The sequence below is a fragment of the Carettochelys insculpta genome, chromosome 29 (genome assembly GCF_033958435.1).
Source record: "Carettochelys insculpta isolate YL-2023 chromosome 29, ASM3395843v1, whole genome shotgun sequence".
Classification (NCBI taxonomy): Eukaryota; Metazoa; Chordata; order Testudines; family Carettochelyidae; genus Carettochelys; species Carettochelys insculpta.
The window spans coordinates 276,801-298,896 of record NC_134165.1 but is presented as its reverse complement, the minus strand read 5'-3'; the positions used below and the strand labels follow the sequence as shown (position 1 = coordinate 298,896).

Here is a 22,096-nt window from a genome sequence, read left to right as displayed (position 1 = left end):
TGGAGACAGTTCAAAAAAGCCAAAAAGTTTAGCTTGAGTTGCCCCAATCTGATCCGTCTCACATCACTGAAAGATGGCCTGTTAGTCTCCCACTTATTTGTAAAGAAAGAAAATGTCACTGATCAAAAACTTCAAAACATGAGTATCACATATCATTTTCCCCCCATACAATATCACGTGGATTGTTTTGGTCACTTAAGCTTTGAGTTGAGGTAGCAGTGTTTTGCCTTTTGGTAGCCTACTAGCCCACTATGGTAATTAAATCGTTTTGTCCATCACTGCATCAACACTCAAACTGGACAAAAAGATCAACACTGAGTTGCAGCTACACTATTATGTACTGCATTTTAAAACACTAAGATGTACATTTAGGAAAATTAATATTATGCATTTTGTGTCGAGACACTGAGCAAAAGTGAGAGTAGCTGGATTTTTTCCTGGTAGTTGTATTGTACTCTCAAAGGTAATAACCATGTACAATACCAGCAGATGGGTGGGGAAAAAATATAATTCATGCATTCTAACTTTATATTTTATCCCAAATTTGTACCAAAAATTAAATTAAGACTTCTTGTTTTCCTACCTGTCCAGGAGATAGACAGTTCTAAGTAAATGACCTGTCATTCTGTTTACATAGTTATCACAGTCACTGTATGACTCAGACACATACAGGCTTAGTAGAATGTCCAAATCTTTCACTAGCCATTACTTTTAGGAATGCTTTAAGCCATGGGTGCCCAACCTTTTGGCTTGCGTAGGCCGCACTGAGTGAAGAGGAATTATCTTGGGCCGCATATAAAATATATAATATAGTTAATGTATATAGATCACATAATAATGTTAAAAGTTTACAACCTTGTGGGGCCGCATTACTAGCTGTGCAGGGCCACATGCGGCCCGCGGGCTGGACACGCCTGCTTTAAAACACACACACTATCTTCATGATCATAATACCTTTTACACTGACGCTGTCAGACACACTAACATGGTATTACACATTCCCCAGCGCAACACCCACTAGATAGTCATCAAAATGTAAAATAATTATACTAAGCCAAATGAAATTACCATCATTTCTAATTAATCCTTAATTAAAATACATCACAACCTAAGGTACTGAAAGCTCACTCAATATGCAAATACTATCATTACAATATATTTACATATAATTAATTAAAGATCTGCAGTTCTGTAATGAACTGTATGTGCTCACTGGTGCCAAGCAAAAATGATATGCAATTTGTTTAGGCTTGTTTTCCTCTCCAGATTTTCCTCCACGTGACAGAGCAGAAGTAGAGGTAAACACATCCACTGGCTGTATGACACACAAAATCAGAATTTTCAATGTTAAACCCTTTGAATTTCAAGGCATTTGAACAAGAGGGATAGGGGAAGTTTGAAAACATATCAATGATTCACTAGATTACAGGTGTAAAATGGTTACACAGTGCCCAAGGCATTCAGAGTAGGAGGGATATACAGGTGCTGATTGACTGAAATTTAATAAACAATTCTGACGAGACATAAGGGAATCTATAGAGTACGAAGATTCTTTTTTAACAATCATTTTTTAAAATAGATTGCAGAGTAATTAATTGGCTCTCAGCAAGAGCTGGGACTAACTAATCAGCATTAATCACAAGTAGAAAGGGCACACATGCATTCGAAGACATGGTATCCAACACAACGATACTTGGTAGTCACACCTGAAAAAAAAAATAAACACAGATCACCTCCAACCACACCTTCCTGCTATTAAGGGAAAAACTTTTGTAATAGCACTATAACAAATGGGCCTCCCACTGCACCCTGAAGGCTCTCAAATCCAAGCTATCACTAGCCACAAAAGGGAGCAAATTCCACACCCTGTGATGATGAAGACAGCAACTATCAAAACAAAAAAAGCAATCCAGTAGCACTTTAAAGACTAACAAAATAATTTAAAGTGCTACTGGTCTGTTTTCTTGTTTTCATAGAATCATAGAACACTAGGACTGGAAGGGACCTCAAGAGGCCATCGAGTCCAGCCCCCTGCCCCAATGGCAGGACCAAGTACTATCTAAACCATCCCTGATAGAGATCTATGTAACCTGTTCTTAAATATCTCCAGCAATGGAGATTCCACAACCTCCCTTGGCAATTTATTCCACGGTTTGACCACCCTGACACTTAGGAACTTTTTCCTAATGTCCATCCTAAACCTCCCTTGCTGCAGTTTAAGCTCACTGCCTCTTGTTCTATCCTCAGAGGCCAAGAACAAGTTGTCTCCTTCCTCCTTATGACTCCCTTTTAGATATCTGAAAACCGCTATCATGTCTCCCCTCAATCTTCTCTTTTCCAAACTAAACAAGCCCAATTCTTTCAACCTTTTTTCATAGGTCACATTCTCTAGACCTTTAATCATTCTTGTCATTCTTTTCTGGACCCTCTCTAGTTTCTCCACATCTTTTTTGAACTGCAAGGTCCAGAACTGGACACAATACTCCAGCTGAGACCTAACCAGCGCAGAGTAGAGCGGAAGAATGACTTCTCATGTTTTGTTCACAACACACCTGTTAATGCATCCTAGAATCATGTCTGTTTTTTGCAACAGCATCACAGTGTTGACTCATATTTAGCTTGTGGTCCACTATAATCCCTAGATCCCTTTCTGCTGTAGTTGTTCCTAGACAGGCTCTCCCCATTCTTTATGTGTGAAACTGATTGTTCCTTCCTAAGTGGAGCACTTTGCATTTGTCCTTATTAAACTTCATCCTGTTTACCTCAGTCCATTTCTCCAATTTATCCAGATCATTTTGAATTATGACCCTATCCTCCAAAGCAGTTGCAACCCCTCCCAACGTGGTATCGTCTGCAAACTTAATAAGCATACTTTCTATGCCAGTATCTAAATCATTGATGAAGACATTGAACAGAACCGGTCCTAACAGAGACCCCTCTGGAACCCCACTTTTTATACTTTTCCAGCAGGATTGAAAACCATTAATAACTACTCTCGGGGTATGGTTATCCAACCAGTTATGCACCCACCTTATAGTAGCCTCATTTAAATTGTATTTGCCTAGTGTTTTGATAAGAATATCATGAGAGACCGTATCAAATGCTTTACTGAAGTCTAGGTATACAACATCTACTGCTTCTCCCCTATCCACAAGGTTCGTTATCCTATCAAAGAAAGCTATCAGATTAGTTTGACAAGATTTGTTCTTTACAAACCCATGCTGGCTGTTTCCTACCACCTTACCACCTTCCAAGTGCTTGCAGATGATTTCTTTAATTACCTGCTCTATTATCTTTCCTGGCAATGAAGTTAAGCTGACTGGCCTGTAGTTTCCTGGGTTATCCTTATTCCCCTTTTTATAGATGGGCATGATATTTGCCCTTTTAATATACAGACTAACACAGTTATCTCTCTGTTACTTTTAAAGTCAGTAACTGAATATCTTGTACAATTCACTGCCAAAAAGGGGAAGAAAACTGTTTCAGAGGGAAGACGAAAGCCATCATGCTTCTAGTAGTAGTAGGCATCCTTCAGTCTACTTAGACTATAGATCACGCCCTTCGTAGTTACATTTGGGATCATCATTTGCAGTGTTGACTGTGACTGTGAAGGCCCACATGAGAGTGACAGTCCTCGCTGATATCTGTTGCACGTGTAGTGGGTGTCTGGCAGGTCCTTACCATGCTTTCTGTGGGCTCGCTTCTCCTCTGCTAGCTGTCTGATCCTCATCTCACACTTCTGAAGGCCCTTGTGTAGTTCCTGCCTCCACCTGCTGTGATCGTCTGCCAGCTCCTCTCAGCTGTCCAGCTCAATGTCTACCTCCCTGAGGTCCCTCTTGCAAACATCTTTGTAGCGCAATTGGGGGCATCCGGGAGATCTTTTGCCAGAGGCTAGCTCACCATACAGGATGTCTTTTGGGATCCTTCCACCATTCATCCTGTGGACGTGGCCAAGCCAGCGGAGTCGACGCTGCCTGAGGAGGGTGTGCATGGTTGGGATTCCAGCTTGCTCAAGGACGGCGGTGTTGGGCACTCTGTCCTTCCATGACATTCCAAGGACACGCCTGAGGCAGCACAAGTGGAAGACATTCAGCCTCTTTTCCTGGCAGGCGTACAGGTCCAAGACTCGCTGCCGTAAAGGAGGGTGCTGAGGATGCAGGCTCTGTAGACTTGCATTTTGGTGTGGGTGTACAATTTGATGTTATTCCACACTCTCTTGCTGAGTCTGCACAGAGCTGTGGCTGCATTTCCAATCCTCCTATTTAGCTCAGTCTCCAATGACAGGGTGTCAGTGATGGTGGACCCGAGGTAAACGAACTTGTGGACAACCTCTAATGAATAGTTGCCAGTGCTGATCGATGGAGGCTCAGCAATGTCCTGACCAAGTATGTTTGTCTTTTTTAGGCTGATGGAAAGCCCGAAGTCCTTGCATGCTTTGGAGAACTGATGCAGCAGTTTCTGAAGCTGGTCTTCTGTGTGTGACACTACAGCGGCGTCATCTGAGAACAGCATATCTCTGATGAGGACTTCCCACGCCTCAGACTTAGCTTTCAGCCTTGCAAGATTAAACAGTTTCCCATCAGATCTTGTGTGCAAAAAGATCCAAAGGAGTGCTTCAAGAGAAGTGTGACGAAGATCCCAAACAATGTTGGAGCAAGGAAACATCCTTGTTTGATGCCGCTCTTGATGCTGAAAACATCCGATAATGTGACGTCATATTGGATGGTTCCTCTCATGTGTCTTCGTGGAAAGAATGGATCATCTTGAGTAACCGTGGTGGACAGCCTATCTTGTGGAGCAGTTTGAACAGACCATCCCTGCTGACCACGTTGAAGGCCTTGGTCAGATCGATGAAGGCTATGTAGAGTGGCTTCCTCTGCTCCCTGCATTTCTCCTGCAGCTGCCTCAGAGAGAAGACCACGTCAACGGTAGATCTCTCTGCGCGGAATCCGCACTGTGATTCGGGATACACCCTCTCAGCAATCTTCTGGAGTCTGCTGAGGATGACGCGAGCAAACAGTTTACCAGTGATGCTTAGGAGGGAGATTCCACGGTAATTGTTGCAGTTGCTTCTGTTTCCTTTCTTCTTATACTAGGTTACAATGTTTGCGTCGCACATATCCCATGGAACTTCTCCCTCTCTCCAACACAGGCACAGTAGCTCATGTAGGGGCTCCAGGAGGGTGTCCGTGGCACACTTGATTACCTCTGGTGGTATACCATCCTGGCCTGGGGCCCTTCCTACTGCAGTGCTGTCGATGGCTTTCTTCAGTTCATCCACAGTCGGTTCTTGATCCAGTTCGTCCATTACTGATAGGAGCTCGATGGCACTGAGGGCTGTATCAACCACAATGTTTTCGCGTGAGTACATCTCGGAGTAGTGCTCGACCCAGCACTGCATCTGTTTGGCTTTGTCAGCAATGAGTTCACCAGATTTGGATTTCAGAGGTGCCATCTTGTTCTGGGTGGGTCCTAACGCCTTCTTGATGCCCTCGTACATTCCCCGGAGATTACCAGAGTCAGCACTGGTCTGGATGCTGCTGCATAGCTCGAGCCAGTAGGTGTTGGCACAGTGCCTGGCTGTTTGCTGTACTGTTTTTCTGGCTGCTCTGAGTGCTTGCAGGGTACTCTGGCTTGGTGAGCGTTTTACTCCAGGACTGCAGCGCACTTCTTTTCGATGGCTGGAATCATCTCATTAGCTTCGAACCAGTCATTTGTGTTTCTAGCTCTTCTTCCAAACACCGACAAGGCCGTGTTGTAAATTGTATCCCTCAGATGCTGCCATCTGGATGTCACATCAGCACCCCCAGGGCTCCTGCGCAGATTCTTCTCGAGGGTCTCTCTGAACTTTTTGGCTCTCTCTGAGTTTGCCGTCATTCTGGCATCAATGCGGGGCCTTCCAGTTGGTTTAGAGTGGTACAGCTTCTTGGGTCTCACCTTGAGTTTGGAGCAAACTAGCGAGTGATCTGTATCGCAGTCGGTACTATGACCGCTGCGTGTCAGAAGGACGTTTTTGAAGTTATCATGTCTAGTGATGACCATGCCTAGCTGATGCCAGTTTTTCAAGCATGGGTGTCTCCATGACACTCTGTGCTATGGCTTGGTTTGGAAAAATGTGTGTGTGATGCACAGATTGTGGCATGTGCAAAGTTCGAGAAGACGCTGTCCGTTTTCATTCATTTTTCCCACACCGAAGTGGCCTAAGCAGGGAGGCTATGAGTCACAATCAGCTCCAACTGTTGAACTGAAGTCACCCAAAACGTACAGTTGTTCGCAAGTAGGTATTTGTGCTATGGCAGCACTAAGCACGTCATAGAACTTGTCTTTTACTTCTGGTGTGGCGTACAGGGCTGGAGCGTAAGCGCTGATCAGGTGGACAGGACCGGTGCAAGTTTGAAGTGTGACCTCAAGGAGTCTTTCTGCTCCGCCCATGACTAATTCCACCATTTGTAGAAGGGTGTTTCTGATGGCAAAGCCAACACCACGCTCCCTGGATTCTTCTTGGGCTTTACCCTGCCAGAAAAAGGTATAGTCCTTTTCCTTTAGAGATCCCGAATCTGAGAGTCACTTCTCTTGCAGAGCAGCAATGTCAACTTGGAGCCTCTTCAGTTCCTCATTGATGACAACAGTCTTTCGGGTGTCACTGATGTCCTGAAGATCTCCAGTCAAACCGGTCAGCATGGTCCAGCAAGAAAGCTTAAAACTTTGATGGTTTCCTTTTCTTGTTGATTTTCTTATTGGTTTCCCTGTTGCTCAAATTTCAGGCACTTGTCAGGTTTGGGAACCTTAAGCCTCACGCACCCAGTGAGGCAGGTGAACTGTGGCAGGACAATACCCTACTGGCTGGGGGCTGGCCAGCTTGAGGCGGGCAGTGACTGTCCAGTGAGATGCAAGGATCTCTCCCACCGTCGAAGGCAATCCCTGGCGCTCATTCTCTACACCAACTGAGCAAGAGCTTATAACTGTTATCTGTTACCTCCCGTGTTGGTTCAACGTTGTTAAGCGATGCTAGAGTATCTCTCCAGGCACAAGCCTGGGCAATTTTTTTTTTGGCACCCTGGGCTGCCCAGACACCAGTGTCCCCCTCTCGGCTTTACTGATATAGTCCAAAGGAGAGGATAACCTCTACGTCTGGTACCAGCTCAGCTGCAGGCGTTGCTGGGTGAATGCCAGAAGTTGGCACACAACCGCCTTAGGACTCCCCTCCGGATTTTCTGTCAGGGTTTACTCCCTTAGCCTTGCCCCTTCCCAGGATAACCCACAAGGCAGTATGGTTCTGAGTGCTAAGGAACAAGAGACAGCAATGTGGGAATGTGAATAAATCGAGAGAGAGAGAGAGAGAGAGAGAGCGCGCATTTAGTCCTACACTTGCCAAATTGTATAATGGAATTAAAAAAACTGAATTAACCTATTTGAAGTCAGAAAGTTAGAGGAAGGAAAACTTACTGCAGTCAATGGTAGGGATATTTAAAGAGTTATTCATTTAAGCATTTTAACTCTGGGACCATGGCCCAGTACCACTACAGATGTGGGGTCCTACTGCCTGACCCACTGGCTCCTCTGCAGTCAGGGCTCTCCGGGTAGCCAGAAGTCATGAACAAGGGCTGGTTAACCATTAAGTATACCAATTAACTTAAAAACTAACCAGTTTAGCATCCCTAATCAGAGTGGCCATTTCTACACTGGAGGGTTTAGTGGCCAAAACTCAGAGCATCTACTCACAAAATGCGTTTTTTTTGACACTGTGTCGATAGAACTTGGCACTTTTTTTTGACACTTCTGCCTCTCCGCCATGAGAAGGAATGCTTTTGTTGACAGATTCTGTGGATGCTCAGAGGATGGCGGGGGGAGGAAACAACAAGGTCAACTTTTGTGAACAAAACATTCCTCCATGATGCTGATGGGGGGTGGGAACGCCCTGTTCACAGCAATCACAGCTCTATGCTCTCCGCCTCCAGCTGCTCTTAAAGCTGCAGGGAGCCCTGGAAACCAGGTGGCAGTAAGGTGAGAGCATGCAAGCAGCAGAGGCACCACGCTGTCTGCACACACCCGTTCCTAGCCACCCCCAGACAAGGAATTCATGGCAGAGGCCAGTAGAGGATCTCTCCTCCCCAGACCCTCACAGGAACTGTCCTACAGCTCCCAGGACCCACCCCACGGGTCAAAGAAGTAGGCCCTCTCCTGGTCTGCCCCTGAGCTCCAAGTCCTTCCGGGCTTCTGGTCTGAGGAGGCCATTCTGCTAGACCCCTCAGCTAAGTAGCAGAACACCCCAGGTGACGCATGCCTAGCCACAGCCCTGGCAGAGTGCGAACACCCTGGCCACATCCTGAAGCAGGCGTGGGCCAAAGTCAAGGAGCTCCACCAGACGTACATGTGGCCTGGGACACATGGCAGAGGTAAGGGGCAAGGACAAGCACCTGCCCATTCTATGAGGAGCTGCACTAGCTGCTGTGGAGCAAGGATGGCACTCCCACCCAAGTGGCCATGGACACAATGGAAGTGCCCCCCACCTCAGATGGGACCCCCGCTGGAGTCCCAGATGGAGCCAGAGTTGGAACCCCAAGTCCAGCCAGGGGCCCCTCCAGCATGGTGTCATCCAGGGTGTCTCTGGACTTCTCCAGCAGACTGTCTGGTGAGTACCCCATGGGTCACACACCACAGGGCATAGGGAGAAAGGCACATATGGGGTATGCTGAAAGCCTTGCCAGGCTGGCTCAGGCAGGACCCCACACTGCAGGCCCAGCATGTGGAACCATGTGCACAGCAGTGTCCCCCACCTGGATCCAGCAGACAGCCCCTGGGCAAGGGCACCAGCCCGCTGTCAGCCACATGGGGGGCTACACAAACCCCAGGACCCCAGAAGGAGGGGGGCATGCCCCTGCCACAACTGGGAGCAAGCTAGCCACCCAGGCAACGGCCCAACCCCAGACACACCACTGAGGAGTGTGCCCTGGCACGCAAGTGACAGTCAACACCCCCCCCCCCCATGGACAGCACTATGGGCCGCTTGTGTGTGGGGGGGGGGGTCACAGGGAGGGCCAGGTTGCACCCAGCTTGCCCGCCACCCATGCAGGGACCTCTTCTGGCCAGATACCTCCCCACAGGCTGCTAGCCTATTGGGTGGTGGGCACAGCGGTCAGCCCAGTCTCTGAGGCACCACAGGGTCCCTGTGTGGCAGGGTCCACCATGCAGGGGGCACAGGCATGCAATCCCAGGACATTCCTGTCCCACGGCCCGGGGTGGGGGCTGGTGATCATGGTGGGTGGAGCCATGGGGGCTGTGTTGTGGGAAGGACTCACCATCTCTCCCTCTCTTCTTACACCTGCCATGTCCATGGGACTGGCCAGCCCCGCCACACCACCAGGGCCAGCCAGCCCCATCCCAGGTCCAGAGCCAGACAGCTCAGGAGCAGCACACAATAGGGCCAGCACCCACCACTGCCAAGGCAGGCCCACAGCCAGAGGGGCTGTCATTAGGCAGAGGACAACACCCTGCAGGTGTACACATATGCACTCTGCTAGCAGACAGCCCTCTTGGAGCGGCAGCTGCAGAAGGACCAGGAATGGCAGATGCGGGCATGGGACCAACTGCTGTCCTGCCTAGACACCATCACTGGTGTCTGGCAGGACCAGTTGGCCCAGCCATCCATGCCTGTTGCCCCCACCCCTCCCCCACCAGACATCTTCCCCCCACCCCCAGCAGTCCTGGACATGGCACAGTGGTTATGGGCCATGGGTGCCACCCCTACTCCCCTGCCCCCCCCAAACCTGACCTGCTGAACCTCCCAGCCCCATCCCAGCACTGATGGGGACCCCAAATGCATGGCAGAAGGGGATCCTGCAGCTGGCACTGCTCGAGGTCCTGCTCCCCATGGGGTTATGACCCCCCATCTCCTCCCTAAACTGAGGCTCCCCATCCCCTGACCCAAGCCCTGCTCCAACTTTAGATGCCTCCACCACTGTTTCAAGCACCCCACTATGTATACATGTTAAAGCTTGCACTTTGTAAATAAATTGTTAACAGCAGTTGGTTTGCACATTTTTCCAGTTTCATAAGTAAAAGGTTTTATTTTTTTCACCACCCTCATGCTCCTCGTTATTATGGAGGGGTCAGGGATGCATGAGTGGGTGAAGGGAAGGGTCATGGTGGGAATGGGATAGGGCTGCAAGCCCAAGGCCTCCACCAAGGGTGCTCTGGGGACGGCCATTGGAGACCATGGGAGAAGTTGTCCCTGAGAGCCTCCCAGGTACGCAGCCTGTCCCTGTGGGCTCCACAGATGGGAGCTACGCCCAGCTGTTCACAGCCATGGCCAGTGTAGCCCCACCCCGGGAGGAAAGCCTCCCCCTTCTCCTCCACAAGGTTATGGAGAACGCAACAGGCAGCCATGACTTGGGGGACATTATGCTCCCCTGCGTCCAGCCAAGTCAGGAAGCACCTGAACCCTGCCTTCAGACGGCCAAAGGCACACTCAAGCTGGCTCTGTGCCTGGTTGAGGCAGGTGTTGAAGAGGTCCTTGGTGGATCCAGGTGGCCAGCGTATGGCCTCATGAGCCAAGGCAGGGCCTCCTGAGGCATGGCACGAGGGTGTAGGCAGCATCCTCCACAATGTGGAGTAAGGCATTTATGTTCTCGACCACCAGCTCAGTGGGGAGGGGAACGCATAGGTGCTTACCTCCACCCTATTGAACAGGACAGAGCTGGGCAATATGCGGGTGCTTTGTGCCCAGCCTGACCACGTGACACGATTTACTCCTTGAGGGAGCACTGTCTGAAACCCCGTACATTGGTTGTATCCTCAATATATGAGGGTGGAGTGTGCGTATCTAGGACATATTTGAAAGTGAAATATGCATTTCGTTATATTTATCCTAGTGAAGTACATAAATAAATAATCTTTAAACCACAGTGACTGATTTAATCCAAAAATAAAAATACAAAAGACTGTTATAATCCAGAGCTGAAACAGTAGTTTGAGAGAAGGTTAGATTTGACAAATCCATTTTAAGTGGCATATCAGACTAGTCACTTATATCAGCATTTTTTTAAAAAAGCACTTTGGACAAGATTTCTCTACTTTACAGCTGGCTACTCAATAGAGGGGCACATGACTTACCCACAGCTATTGTGAATTATACTGGCACACTAACAAAGGAAATGTGGGAGAGAGGTGGGGGGGGCAAACAGGTTTTAAACTGATTCAGAGCTAAAAGCAAGCTTGTGTGCCTGGGTCACAAAGAAAGCCTAAACCTTATGCTACAGTATGTCCACGCTTTTATTTTCCTGAAGCCACAACATCTGCTCTCCATAATTTAAATAAAGAACAGACAGGCCATCAGACATTCAAAAACCTATGAGACCAAAACAAATCCAGCGTAACCAAGGTACTGGAGTCTCTTGTTACAAATATGTTTAAGTCAAATAGAAGTTAAATTTCCATGTTGTAAAAGAGAGCAAGCAAATCCCAACATGGAAAAATAAAAAGCATGCTTCAGCCCTTCAATTTGTTTCCTTTCAGCTGTCCTAAGGTTAGCCCCTGCTCAAAGAAAACCATATGGCATAAACAGAGACTGTAGCATAACAGTTCAGAAATTTCTATTCCCAGAAAATTTTTCTACAACAAAAGAAAACTGTGGCCACAGTAATTCAAAATATGCCTCCCATAACATGCTCTTTAGACAAAAGTATGAGCGTACTGCATCTCACTTAGTATCACCTACTGCCTTTAATACCAAAAACATGAGTGAAAATTAAACTAGATGGCCTTTAATTTGGAAATATGGTACAAAAATGAGATACGAAAATAATTACAAAATATATCAGAACGCAGTGCAGTTAAGCAACTTGTATAATAAAGAACACATTTTCTACAATTGTTGGTTTTACAACTCTTAATACAGCACTCAAATTCAGTGAACTCAAAAGTTTACACAACAAAACCAATAAAACATTCAACTACTGCTGCACAGAAGTTTAGAGATGAACAACTGATATACTGGGTGGCCATAATCAAAATCCATTTGCTCCTAACAACCCCACTCACAAGGAAAATAAATTACATAATCCACCTATCAGCTCAATTTTCTGCTGCTTTTATCTTCTTTCCCCATCTCTCTTCTGCTACTCCTCAAGGCCTCTCTTTCTTGGGTCTAGGTAATTTTCCAGTGTTAATCTCCTAGTCCCATCACAATTTTGGGGCTATTTCCTTTCAAGAAATGGCATAAAATGAGCACCACACTGTTAAAGAAGTTCTGGGTATCTGGTTGTCACTCCTTTGTATCTACCCACGTCTACTCAAAGATTATCTCAGAATCATAGAAGAGTAGGACTGGAAGGGACCTCAAGAGGCCATCGAGTCCAGCCCCCTGCCCTTATGGCAGGACCAAGCACTTTCTAGACCATCCCTGAAAGCCATCTATCTAACCTCTTCTTAAATAGCTCCAGTGATGGAGATTCTACCACCTCCCTTGGCAATTCGTTCCAGTGTTTGATCACCCTGACAGTTAGGAACTTCTTCCTAATGTCCAACCTGAACCTCCCCTGCTGCAATTTCAGTCCATTGCCTCTTGTTCTATCCTCAGAGGCAAGGAAGAACAAGTTCCCTCCCTCTGCCTTATGACACCCTTTTAAATACCTGAAAACTGCTATCATGCCCCCCTCAATCTTCTCTTTTCCAAACTAAACAAGCCCAATGCTTTCAGCCTTTCTTCATAGATCATGTTCTCTAGACCTTTGATTATTCTCGTTGCTCTCCTCTGGACCCTCTCCAATTTCTCCACATGCTTCCTGAACTGCGGTGCCCAGAACTGGACACAATACTCCAGCTGAGGCCTAACCAGCGCAGAGTAGAGTGGGAGAATGACTTCTCGTGTTTTGTTCACAACACACCTATTAATGCACCCTAGAATCATGTTTGCTTTTTTTGCAACAGCATCACACTGTTGACTCATATTTAGCTTGATGGACCAGAGGCTATACCGACACCTAGAAAGAGAAAAGCTTGTTTGAGCTCATTTTGTGCCTTAGCCTTTCTAATCTTGCTCCTGCACGCTCGTGTTGTTTGCCTATATTCATCCTTTGTAATTTGTCCTTGTTTCCATTTCTTATACGATTCCTTTTTTAGTCTGAGATCATGCAAGATCTCCTGGTTAAGCCAAGGCAGTCTTTTGCCATGTTTTCTATCTTCCCTACGCAGCAGGATTGCTTGCTTTTGGACAGCATTAAAGTAAGGACGGCATAAAAGAATGGAGACAGTAACAAGCTTTTGGGCCCTTAATAATGTCCCTTTGAAAAACTGCCAACTTTCCTCAGTCATTTTTCCCCTCAGTTTAGCTTCCCATAGGACCTTACCTACCAGCTGTCTGAGTTTACCAAAATCTGCCTTCCTGAAATCCATTCTCTCTATTGTACTGTTTTCCCTTCTACCCTTCCTTAGAATTGTGAACTCTATGATTTCATGATCACTTTCACCCAAGCATCCTTCCACTTTCAAATTCTCAATAATTTCCTCCCTATTTGTTAAAATTAAATCTAGAACAGCTTCCCCACTGGTAGCTTTTTCAAACTTTTGGAATAAAAAGTTGTCTGCAATGCAATCCAAGAATTTAGTGGACAGTCTGTCCCCTGCTGTATTAGTTTCCCAACATATACCTGGATAGTTGAAGTCCCCCATCACCACCAAATTCTGGGCCCTGGATGATTTTGTTAGCTGTTTAAAGAAAGCCTCATCCACCTCTTCCACCTAGCTAGGGGGCCTGTAGTAGATGCCTAGTAGGACCTCATCCTTGTTTTTCACTCCTCTGAGTCTAACCCAGAGACTTTCAACCCGTCCATCTCCTATGCCCATCTCCACCCCATCCAAGTGTGTACATTTTTAATATACAAGGCAACACGTCCTCCCTTCTTTCCCGGTCTGTCCTTCCTAAGCAGGCTGTACCCTTCAATACCAACATTCCAATCATGAGTATTACCCCACCAAGTTTCTGTGATGCCAATGATATCACAGTTGTATTCATTTATTAGTACTTCCAACTCTTCTTGTTTATTTCCCATACTTCTTGCATTTGTATATAGGCATCTCAGACATTGATTTAGTCTTGCCTCCCAGTTTTGCCCTGGCCCTCTTTTTACTCTCCCAGTGTAGCCCATACTCCCTCCCATTTCAAGTTCATCTCCCAGTTATCCATGCTCTCCACTTACCTGCAGGCTTTGCTCCGCTGCCCCCGTCGAACCTAGTTTAAAGCCCTCCTCAGCTTACATTTTATTTTGTTTTTCAAATCAAATCAAAAGAAGTGAGAAATATTTTTTCCTTCAGCCTACACTCTTGAAAGCAAGATACAAATAATCTGCAACTTATGGAAAAACAAAATAACAGTCCCAGAAATCACCACTAAGCCTTTAGCTGTAAAAACCATTCACTCAAAGGCCTGTCTCAATTGCGCTTGACCCAGGAGCTGTCCATTTCTGATACCCAACTTTCCAAGAACCATTCAAAAACTCCAAAACACACCTGTTTTTTCCTTGATCTCACACAGCACACTGAAAAGAGCTGGCTTCATTCTGTGGCAATTCAAGGCATGTTTCCTAAAAAGGAGAGAAACAAAATATGAATGCCTAGTGGAAGTGAGAAGAAGCAGGAGTGCCAAGGTTTATAAGAATAGATTCCGTGTATTTGTAAAACTGAGCAAATCAGAGCACAAGATTAATGCACATTTGGAAATGCTGATCACACAGACATTTGAGGTTGCCATCAAAACTTTCTGCCAGAATAATCTATAGCCTTGAAATACTCAGTTGTTTGTAGCTGACAGAAGAAAACCAGAAATAACACTCTACTGAAAGTGTAATTCATATGATATAGTCAAAGTGCTGCTTTCTGAATCACTATTCTTCCACTTGCGCTAACAAAGCATATTATCTAAAATGAAAAAGATATCCTCATTTTTACATTATACAGATTCTGAACGTTAAAACAAAAACAGAACTCAGTTACCATTGATCAAATAAAATATCATTTCTTCCAGTTTCATCAAACTCCAAATAAGTTACCTAACAAAAGGAGACTGTCCTTCCCTAGAATGGAAGAAATAGCACCCAAAGGATTGTGGGGGATGTCTGTCCAAGAAGGATGAAAGATACTGTTTAAGCAGGGATTGGTCGCAACAGGATAAAGCTGCTTGTCTGTTACGGGACACCTCTTTGAATGCAGTAGGACCTAGTGCCAGAAGCCACACAATATGTAACCTGCTACAAATTCATAATGTGGAATACCATGCAGAATGTCTGAATGCATCCTTAGTATGAAAACATAGCATATATTAACTGCTTCCTTAGAGCTGTTATGTTTGCTGTGAATATATTAAAAACCTTGTTTGCATATTACAAGCTATACCTCACCTTGATGCATCCACGTAATTCTGTCAAAGAAAGGGATTTACAATAGAAACTGTCACAGCTATCGCTGGAGGGGAACCTCAAGTCCCACTAGAGGCTTTATCTATCTTTCCAAACAAGCAAAGAATGTTACCTTTTGATACAAGCTTGTCATCTCCCTGCTTACTCAGTTGGTATTTTATATCTATGCTACCCTTCCAATGTTTAAGACAGCTAACACCTCATTTTTTGTCCTTGTTTATTCAAAACAATTATGGGAAGGGGAAAGTATGTATGTTAGATTTGTGGAATGAGAGAGTACATTAAATTACACCACTAGCCATGAGTAAACTCTCCCCTTGTATTTCAGTGTACCCCCTAAATAAACCTAAGATACCACTCCAGAATTATTTCTTATTTGTAGTTCAGTAATGACCAACAGGCACTGTACACAGGAAGATGCAGTAGCTGCCTCAAATAACTTTCAGTTGATAGGACAAAAACAGATGAAGGGTAGCGCAGATATAAAATGCCAACTAGGTAAACAGGGAATTAACAAGCAAATGTCTTGTTAGTGCAATGTTTTGTTGGTAGGGCATTCTTTTAAATGAGAAAGCATTTTGGTACGCAATGGAAATTGATTTTATACCAATCTCTAGGAGTCACCTATGCAAATAATCTTTGTTTTACGGAATGCTGTTAATAGTTTAAGAATTCACATACAACTTAAAAATCACTTCCAACAAAACTTCTTTACTTGTGACAGAGGTGAAAAACACTTATTCCTGTTTGACAGAACTTGCACAAAAAGGCACATTCACTGTCTCCCCTGCATAATCAGTTTTCCCAGTCTCTGTGGGCCATTCACAAATCAAGAATTATAAATCCTCAAAAATTGTTAAGAAATTGAATGAAGATTAGTCTTTTTTTTTTTTTAAGGTTAAGTAGTACTAAAACAACAATAACCATGGTGCACAAGTTAACTATTTTCACATGTTTCACTACATTTGGAACCAAAACTCTAATCAGAGGTTATGTTAGCAAGTTTCAAGTTTTTTCACTCTTTATAGTAATCACTTGAAAGAACTTTGTGTGCCTTATTTTTATTTATGCACACTTTGTGCCTCTATATATCCTAAGACACTTGTGATAGAAACTACAAAAGTAGTTCTCAAAATAGCCTAGAGATATATTCTGCATCAGCAAAATTAAAGCTTTCATACCAAACGATGCAAAAGTGCCCAAATTAATTCCTTTACTCCCCCTGCTTCCCTTCTATGACAAGTACTTTTTGCTTTCCTCCCTAACAATGAAGCATCTCTTCCCATTACCTTCTCAGTTGGTCATTCCTCCAGTCACAGACGGCATTACATTTTATTTCAGTCTCATTCAGAAGCCTTAAAAATAAGCTTGACCAAGTGATCCTGCAGTTTTTGTTTCTGTTGTCTGGACATTTGCTGGAGAATCACAATCTGCAGGTGAATACTTAAGCTACTTGAAAAAATCTCATCTGCCATACTACTTTACTGAACAGACAGCAAGGAAATCAGCTATGGTGCATCCCTCACCCAAAAAGTGATACCAATTCTCAGTACTTGTAATTGCATTTTAGCTGTCAGACACATTGAGAACCATTCTCAAAAAGTTTGCTAGCACATCTCTCTGGAACTACTGGGGAACAGGAAAACTTAAAAAAATTGACATTTCTCTGGGGAAGATTTGTAAAGGCACAAATGGCAACTAGGCATTGGTCTTCCACTGGAAATTGAGATTTAGGTCCCTGCCATTTGTGCCTTTAAAAATTCCCTTCACCATCACATCCTGTGATGACCATCTCGTGTAATTTTTAAAGTAAGTATTTTCCACAGTAAAAGTAACCCCCTTTTAATGATTTCTTTAATAAATATAGATCTTCATATTCTTCATATAGCACCACTCCAGTTTTATGGGCAAGAGCTTAAAAAGATACTGTTCCTTACAAGCCCTCTTCAACAATTACAACAGGCAGCTAGTTGCGAGACTTCCATAAATATTTAAATAGAATTCTAGAATTTAAGCAAAATAGTACAAGTTGAATTCCACTGACCAGGTTACTTCAATACCTGGAGCCAAAGAATGCACATCAAACATCTAAGTAGATCAATAACTACCCATAGGCAAGCAGTGCGAGAACAAAGGCAGCGGAAAAGAAAGCCAAGAGGATTCTACTGTCCTTGCTTGATGACAAACCACCAATTCCAAGCCTAAAAACTCAACTACCAAAAAAGAGCTAAAAATTGCCAAGTTACTCACCAAATAAGATAGATGTGTTATAATTTCTCAGAGACAGGCTGTCGAGAAGTCACTACATAGATAGTATGGCCAATACTCAGTCTTTCATAGAAGGATACAATTAAGATACCCATTTAATAACAATGTTAATTGACTTTTTGGCAGATACTTTATTTTAAATAAAACTTCATCTCTTCAGTTTTTAACCTGCAGTCTAAAACTTGGAATATAAACACTGAAAATTCTAAAACTCAAGAGGCCCCAGTGATGCTGTGAGGCTTTGAAACCTAGTACAGTTCAATATGCAGGTTAGTACGGAGTACAATTAAACTACAGCAAATAAAACATCTGGAGCTAAGTCCAGGCCAACTCCCCTTACAGAGAGGCAGCGCCTTGGCATATCTACCTAACCACTGAGGCATCTGTGCTACTGGAGTGGTTACACTGGCTTTGAGGAGGGTTGGGTTTTTTTCTCCACAATGACATATAGGCCTGCTTACCAAGATTTTCCATTTGCAAGTAGACTGCCCTGTCTATAAGGCAAGACCCTATGTTGCGCATGCAGATGCAATGGCAATTTATAAAAAGTGTGAACCTTCAAAAATTTTGAACCTTCAAAAATTGTGTCTAAAAGGTCTAACATTTTCCAATTTTCTTTTCCTAAAACCACTGAAAACAGCTACTGCAATTTAGCCTACACAAAAAGCAGTCAGACTCCATAATTCAATTACTTTCCACAGGCAAAATAATGAAGCTTCCTAAGCATTACAATTTTTCAGCTCTCTTGCAAAAAAAAAATCAAACAGAACTGCAGTATCTTGTGTCATACATTTGCATGTGTGCATGAATTTAATATGCAGTAGCTCGAGAGAGATTTAATTTTGTGTTGCAGTGTCTTCGGAGAAGAGTGTTTTAAGGTAAGTCTCATGTCACTACTAGTAATATGTAAAAAGTTTGAAAAAGTAGCAGCATCCTCATCAGTTTTTTTTTTGTTTTTTTTTTTTTTAAACTTTACCATGCATGGTCTTAGAATCAGAGTAACATAGAAGAGCACCTCTGAAAACTCCCCCCAGTATTTCATTTGGAAAACACAGAACAATATCTTTGTTCAGTAAATGCAGTCTATAAAGCTTTAACATTACAATAAACTCTCTCCTGGGAACACCCCCCACCCCATCAACAACTATATGTTTATAATTGAGAGAAAGCCATGCTAGTCTACATATTATCAAATGTTTACTATGTTTATAATGTACAGCTACCGTTTTGCTTATCTTCAGATCATACCAAACATGTTTATGGCCCTAAGGTTTATTTTTGTAATTCTGTGTACTTGGATAAATAATTTTCTATATGGTATAATTAAACCTGCTCCACTATTTCTCAAAAAGTGAAGACCATGATTTGTCATTGCATACATTTGCAAGTTAAACCATTTCCCGCACCAGTTCAGATGCTGACACCAACAAGCAGGTTTTTTCTTAGCACAAAGCTTAAATGTCAGGCCAAAGAAACTTTTCAGAATAAATAAACCTTGGTTTAGGTAATTTATAATGGAAAGTCAGCCATGCTCCTAAACAAAGTCACAAATGACTTCTGAAATCTGATGTATGGGTATTCATTTTACTAATTTTATAAGCCAGATCTGTTCTAATGCTCCACTTTCCTAAGTACTTCCTCTAGTATTACATACTTTCTTACAACCTGAACATGCCAAGTAAGCAAAGCATATAATTAATAGAAACAATCAAAGGCACAGGTGCCTCCAGGGCAGTAAATGGAAAGCAGAAAATACTGAATTATGCTGAAGTAAAAACATCCATTTATTTATTTCATAATGTTATTTGTGGCAATTAGTTACGTCTCCTTGAAGATTACAAAAGAGTACAATGTACACCAAAGAGAATGTACTCCTTAGGTAGGCTTTTTTCTTTAAACAAGTATAGCTAGTTCTCATCCAAATGAGGGGTTATACAGATATAGTGCAATCGGGTGCTGTGACAACTGCTCATGCATAGCTCTGCCAAAGCTTCTTGGACCAATATGTAATACACCTACCACTCAGTTCACGTGTGGACATGCCTCTCTCCCCTAGAACACACACAATACTGTACCATGACATCTCAGACCTGATTGGCTATCACAACCTTGCCATTTATTCTACTCCAAGGCTAAATTATACAGTAGTTGTTCAAGAGGCAGAAAAAAAAATAATTTTCACCCGTGACTGAAGGTATGCTTTGAGCTCTCATCTCCAGTAGCAAAAGTAAAATTCACTACCCCTCTATAAAAACAGGCTAGCTTTTAAAAAATAAAGCTATCATATGACCTCTACAGCATCCTAAGCAAGAATTAAACAGTACTACAATCTATTATGAATGGGACAAAGGTATGACAACCTCTCAATGTACAATTTAACTGTTCATCTTCCACACTAAAAGCCTCTGCACTCTTATTCTTACTGGGATGGGAACAATAAAATCTACCAAAAGAGAAATTCAAAAATTAGGTATACAGCCTCAAACCCACCAAGAAGAATAGAGTGAGAAAAAGGAAATGGGAGTGTCTCGAAAAATTAATATGAGAACATAGGACTTTTCACCTCTAGGTCACTAGTGCCACTACATCTACTGAATCAAAGATATTCCCATTAGATAACTTCATCAGTAAGGAATCTGAGTGAAATAAACTGATGGGTCTCACCTGGATTCTTTGTAGATACCTGTCTAGATCATACAAAACTTCACCACCTACGTTCCCCTGACCCCCCAAAAGCCCCCACAACAGCCAAAAAACGAGAGACCAACAAAAGTAGACAGCCATTACCCATAAGGGCAGGTTTGAGATACAGTAACCAGAGCCTGAGAAGAGTCTGCCTTACTGCTGCCTGAACTGTACCTTCCCTGGGGATATGTGGAGCCTTCAGTCTCCAGCGCTGTCAGGCTGAGGGCCGTGCACGGGACCTGATGGCTCTTTGAGGTCCCCTCCCGTTTTAGCGTGCTCAGGCCGGTAAAAGGTCATTACATCTCTTAAATAAGCAGAGCGCCCACAGTCAGGCTTTGCACCCAAGACCTTACCTACCCGGAGCTCAACACTGGAACCCACGCGGCCATTGGAACCGAGCTCCTCTGCGAAACGCCACCAGGCTGCACACACTTCCCGGGCAGGGGCAGGGGCAGGGGCAGGGGCGACCGGCCGGGAGGTTAGCGCGCTGGGGCTCACAACAGCCCAGCGCAGGTGGCGGGCACCGCACCGCCCTACCCAACGCGGGGTTGCAGGCTCCGGAGGCGCCCTACCAGCCCCTCGCACCCACCCCAAAGCCCCGGGGTCAAGAGCCGCTAGTCGGACAGTCGGGGCCCCGCCCCGCGGCCCGGCCGTACCTGGCCTGCGCCTCGTCCAGGCTCTGGTCCGTGATAGCCATGATCTGCTGCAGAATGTCCCCGGTATCCTGGTGCCCGGCGGGTGGCGGCCCCGGCTGGAGCCGATGCGGGGGCGCCGGCGGGGGGGCGCCGGTGACCGGGTCGCTAGCGGAAGGGGGCGGTGGGATGCCCCCCGGCAGGGAGACCCCCGCGCCGTGCGCCGCCGCCAGCAGCCGGGACGGGTCCTCCATGGCGGGGCGCGGACGGGCTCCGGCACGGCACGGCCCGGCCCGAGCTCCTCGCACACAACAGGCCCCAGCCCAGCGCCGCGCCGGCCCCGCCCAGAGCGTGCGCCCGCCGCGGCGCAGCAACACCCCGCCCCTTCGCCCGCACGCCGCCGTCCGCCCTGCGCGGCCCCGCCCCTGCCGCGGAGCGCCCGGCCCCACCCTCCGACTGCCCAACCGTCACTCCTCGTGCACCCGGCCCCGCCCCCAACCTTCACCCCTCCCTCCGACTGCCCTCAACCTTCACACTCCCCTGCCCCCTCACCACCCACGCTCCCCCTCACACTGCCCCCCACCACCCAACTTTCACTCCCCCTCTGACTGCCCCCTCACCACCCAACCCTCTGCACCTACCCCCTCACCACCCACCCTTCACACCCACCCTCCCCCTCACACTGCCCCCACCACCCAACTTTCACTCCCCCTCTGACTGCCCCCTCACCACCCAACCCTCTGCACCTACCCCCTCACCACCCACCCTTCACACCCACCCTCTCCCTCACACTGCCCCCCACCACCCAACTTTCACTCCCCCTCTGATTGCCCCCCACCACCCACCCTTCACAGTCCCCTGCCCCCTCACCACCCAACCCTCTGCACCTACCCCCTCACCACCCACCCTTCACACCCACCCTCCCCCTCACACTGCCCCCACCACCCAACTTTCACTCCCCCTCTGACTGCCCCCTCACCACCCACCCTTCACACCCACCCTCCCCCTCACACTGCCCCCCACCACCCAACTTTCACTCCCCCTCTGACTGCCCCCTCACCACCCAACCCTCTGCACCTACCCCCTCACCACCCACCCTTC

At 45.7% G+C, this 22,096-nt stretch overlaps 1 protein-coding gene across 2 annotated transcripts in view; it reads right to left on the bottom strand.

The window, feature by feature from the left end:
- PBX4 (PBX homeobox 4) overlaps positions 1 to 21,381 on the bottom strand; it is a 53,378-nt gene extending 31,997 nt beyond the window's left edge. The window contains exons 1-2 of one of the 2 annotated variants that reach the window (XM_074979513.1): positions 21,020 to 21,381; positions 14,506 to 14,579 (exon numbers count right to left, since the gene is read on the bottom strand). In XM_074979513.1, the coding sequence (XP_074835614.1) occupies positions 14,506 to 14,579; positions 21,020 to 21,249 (304 nt within the window). In that variant the 5' untranslated portion in view covers positions 21,250 to 21,381. The remainder of the gene's footprint in view (positions 1 to 14,505; positions 14,580 to 21,019) is intronic. The other variant, XM_074979511.1, reaches the window with a different exon arrangement.
- Between the last annotated feature and the right edge of the window lie 715 nt (positions 21,382 to 22,096).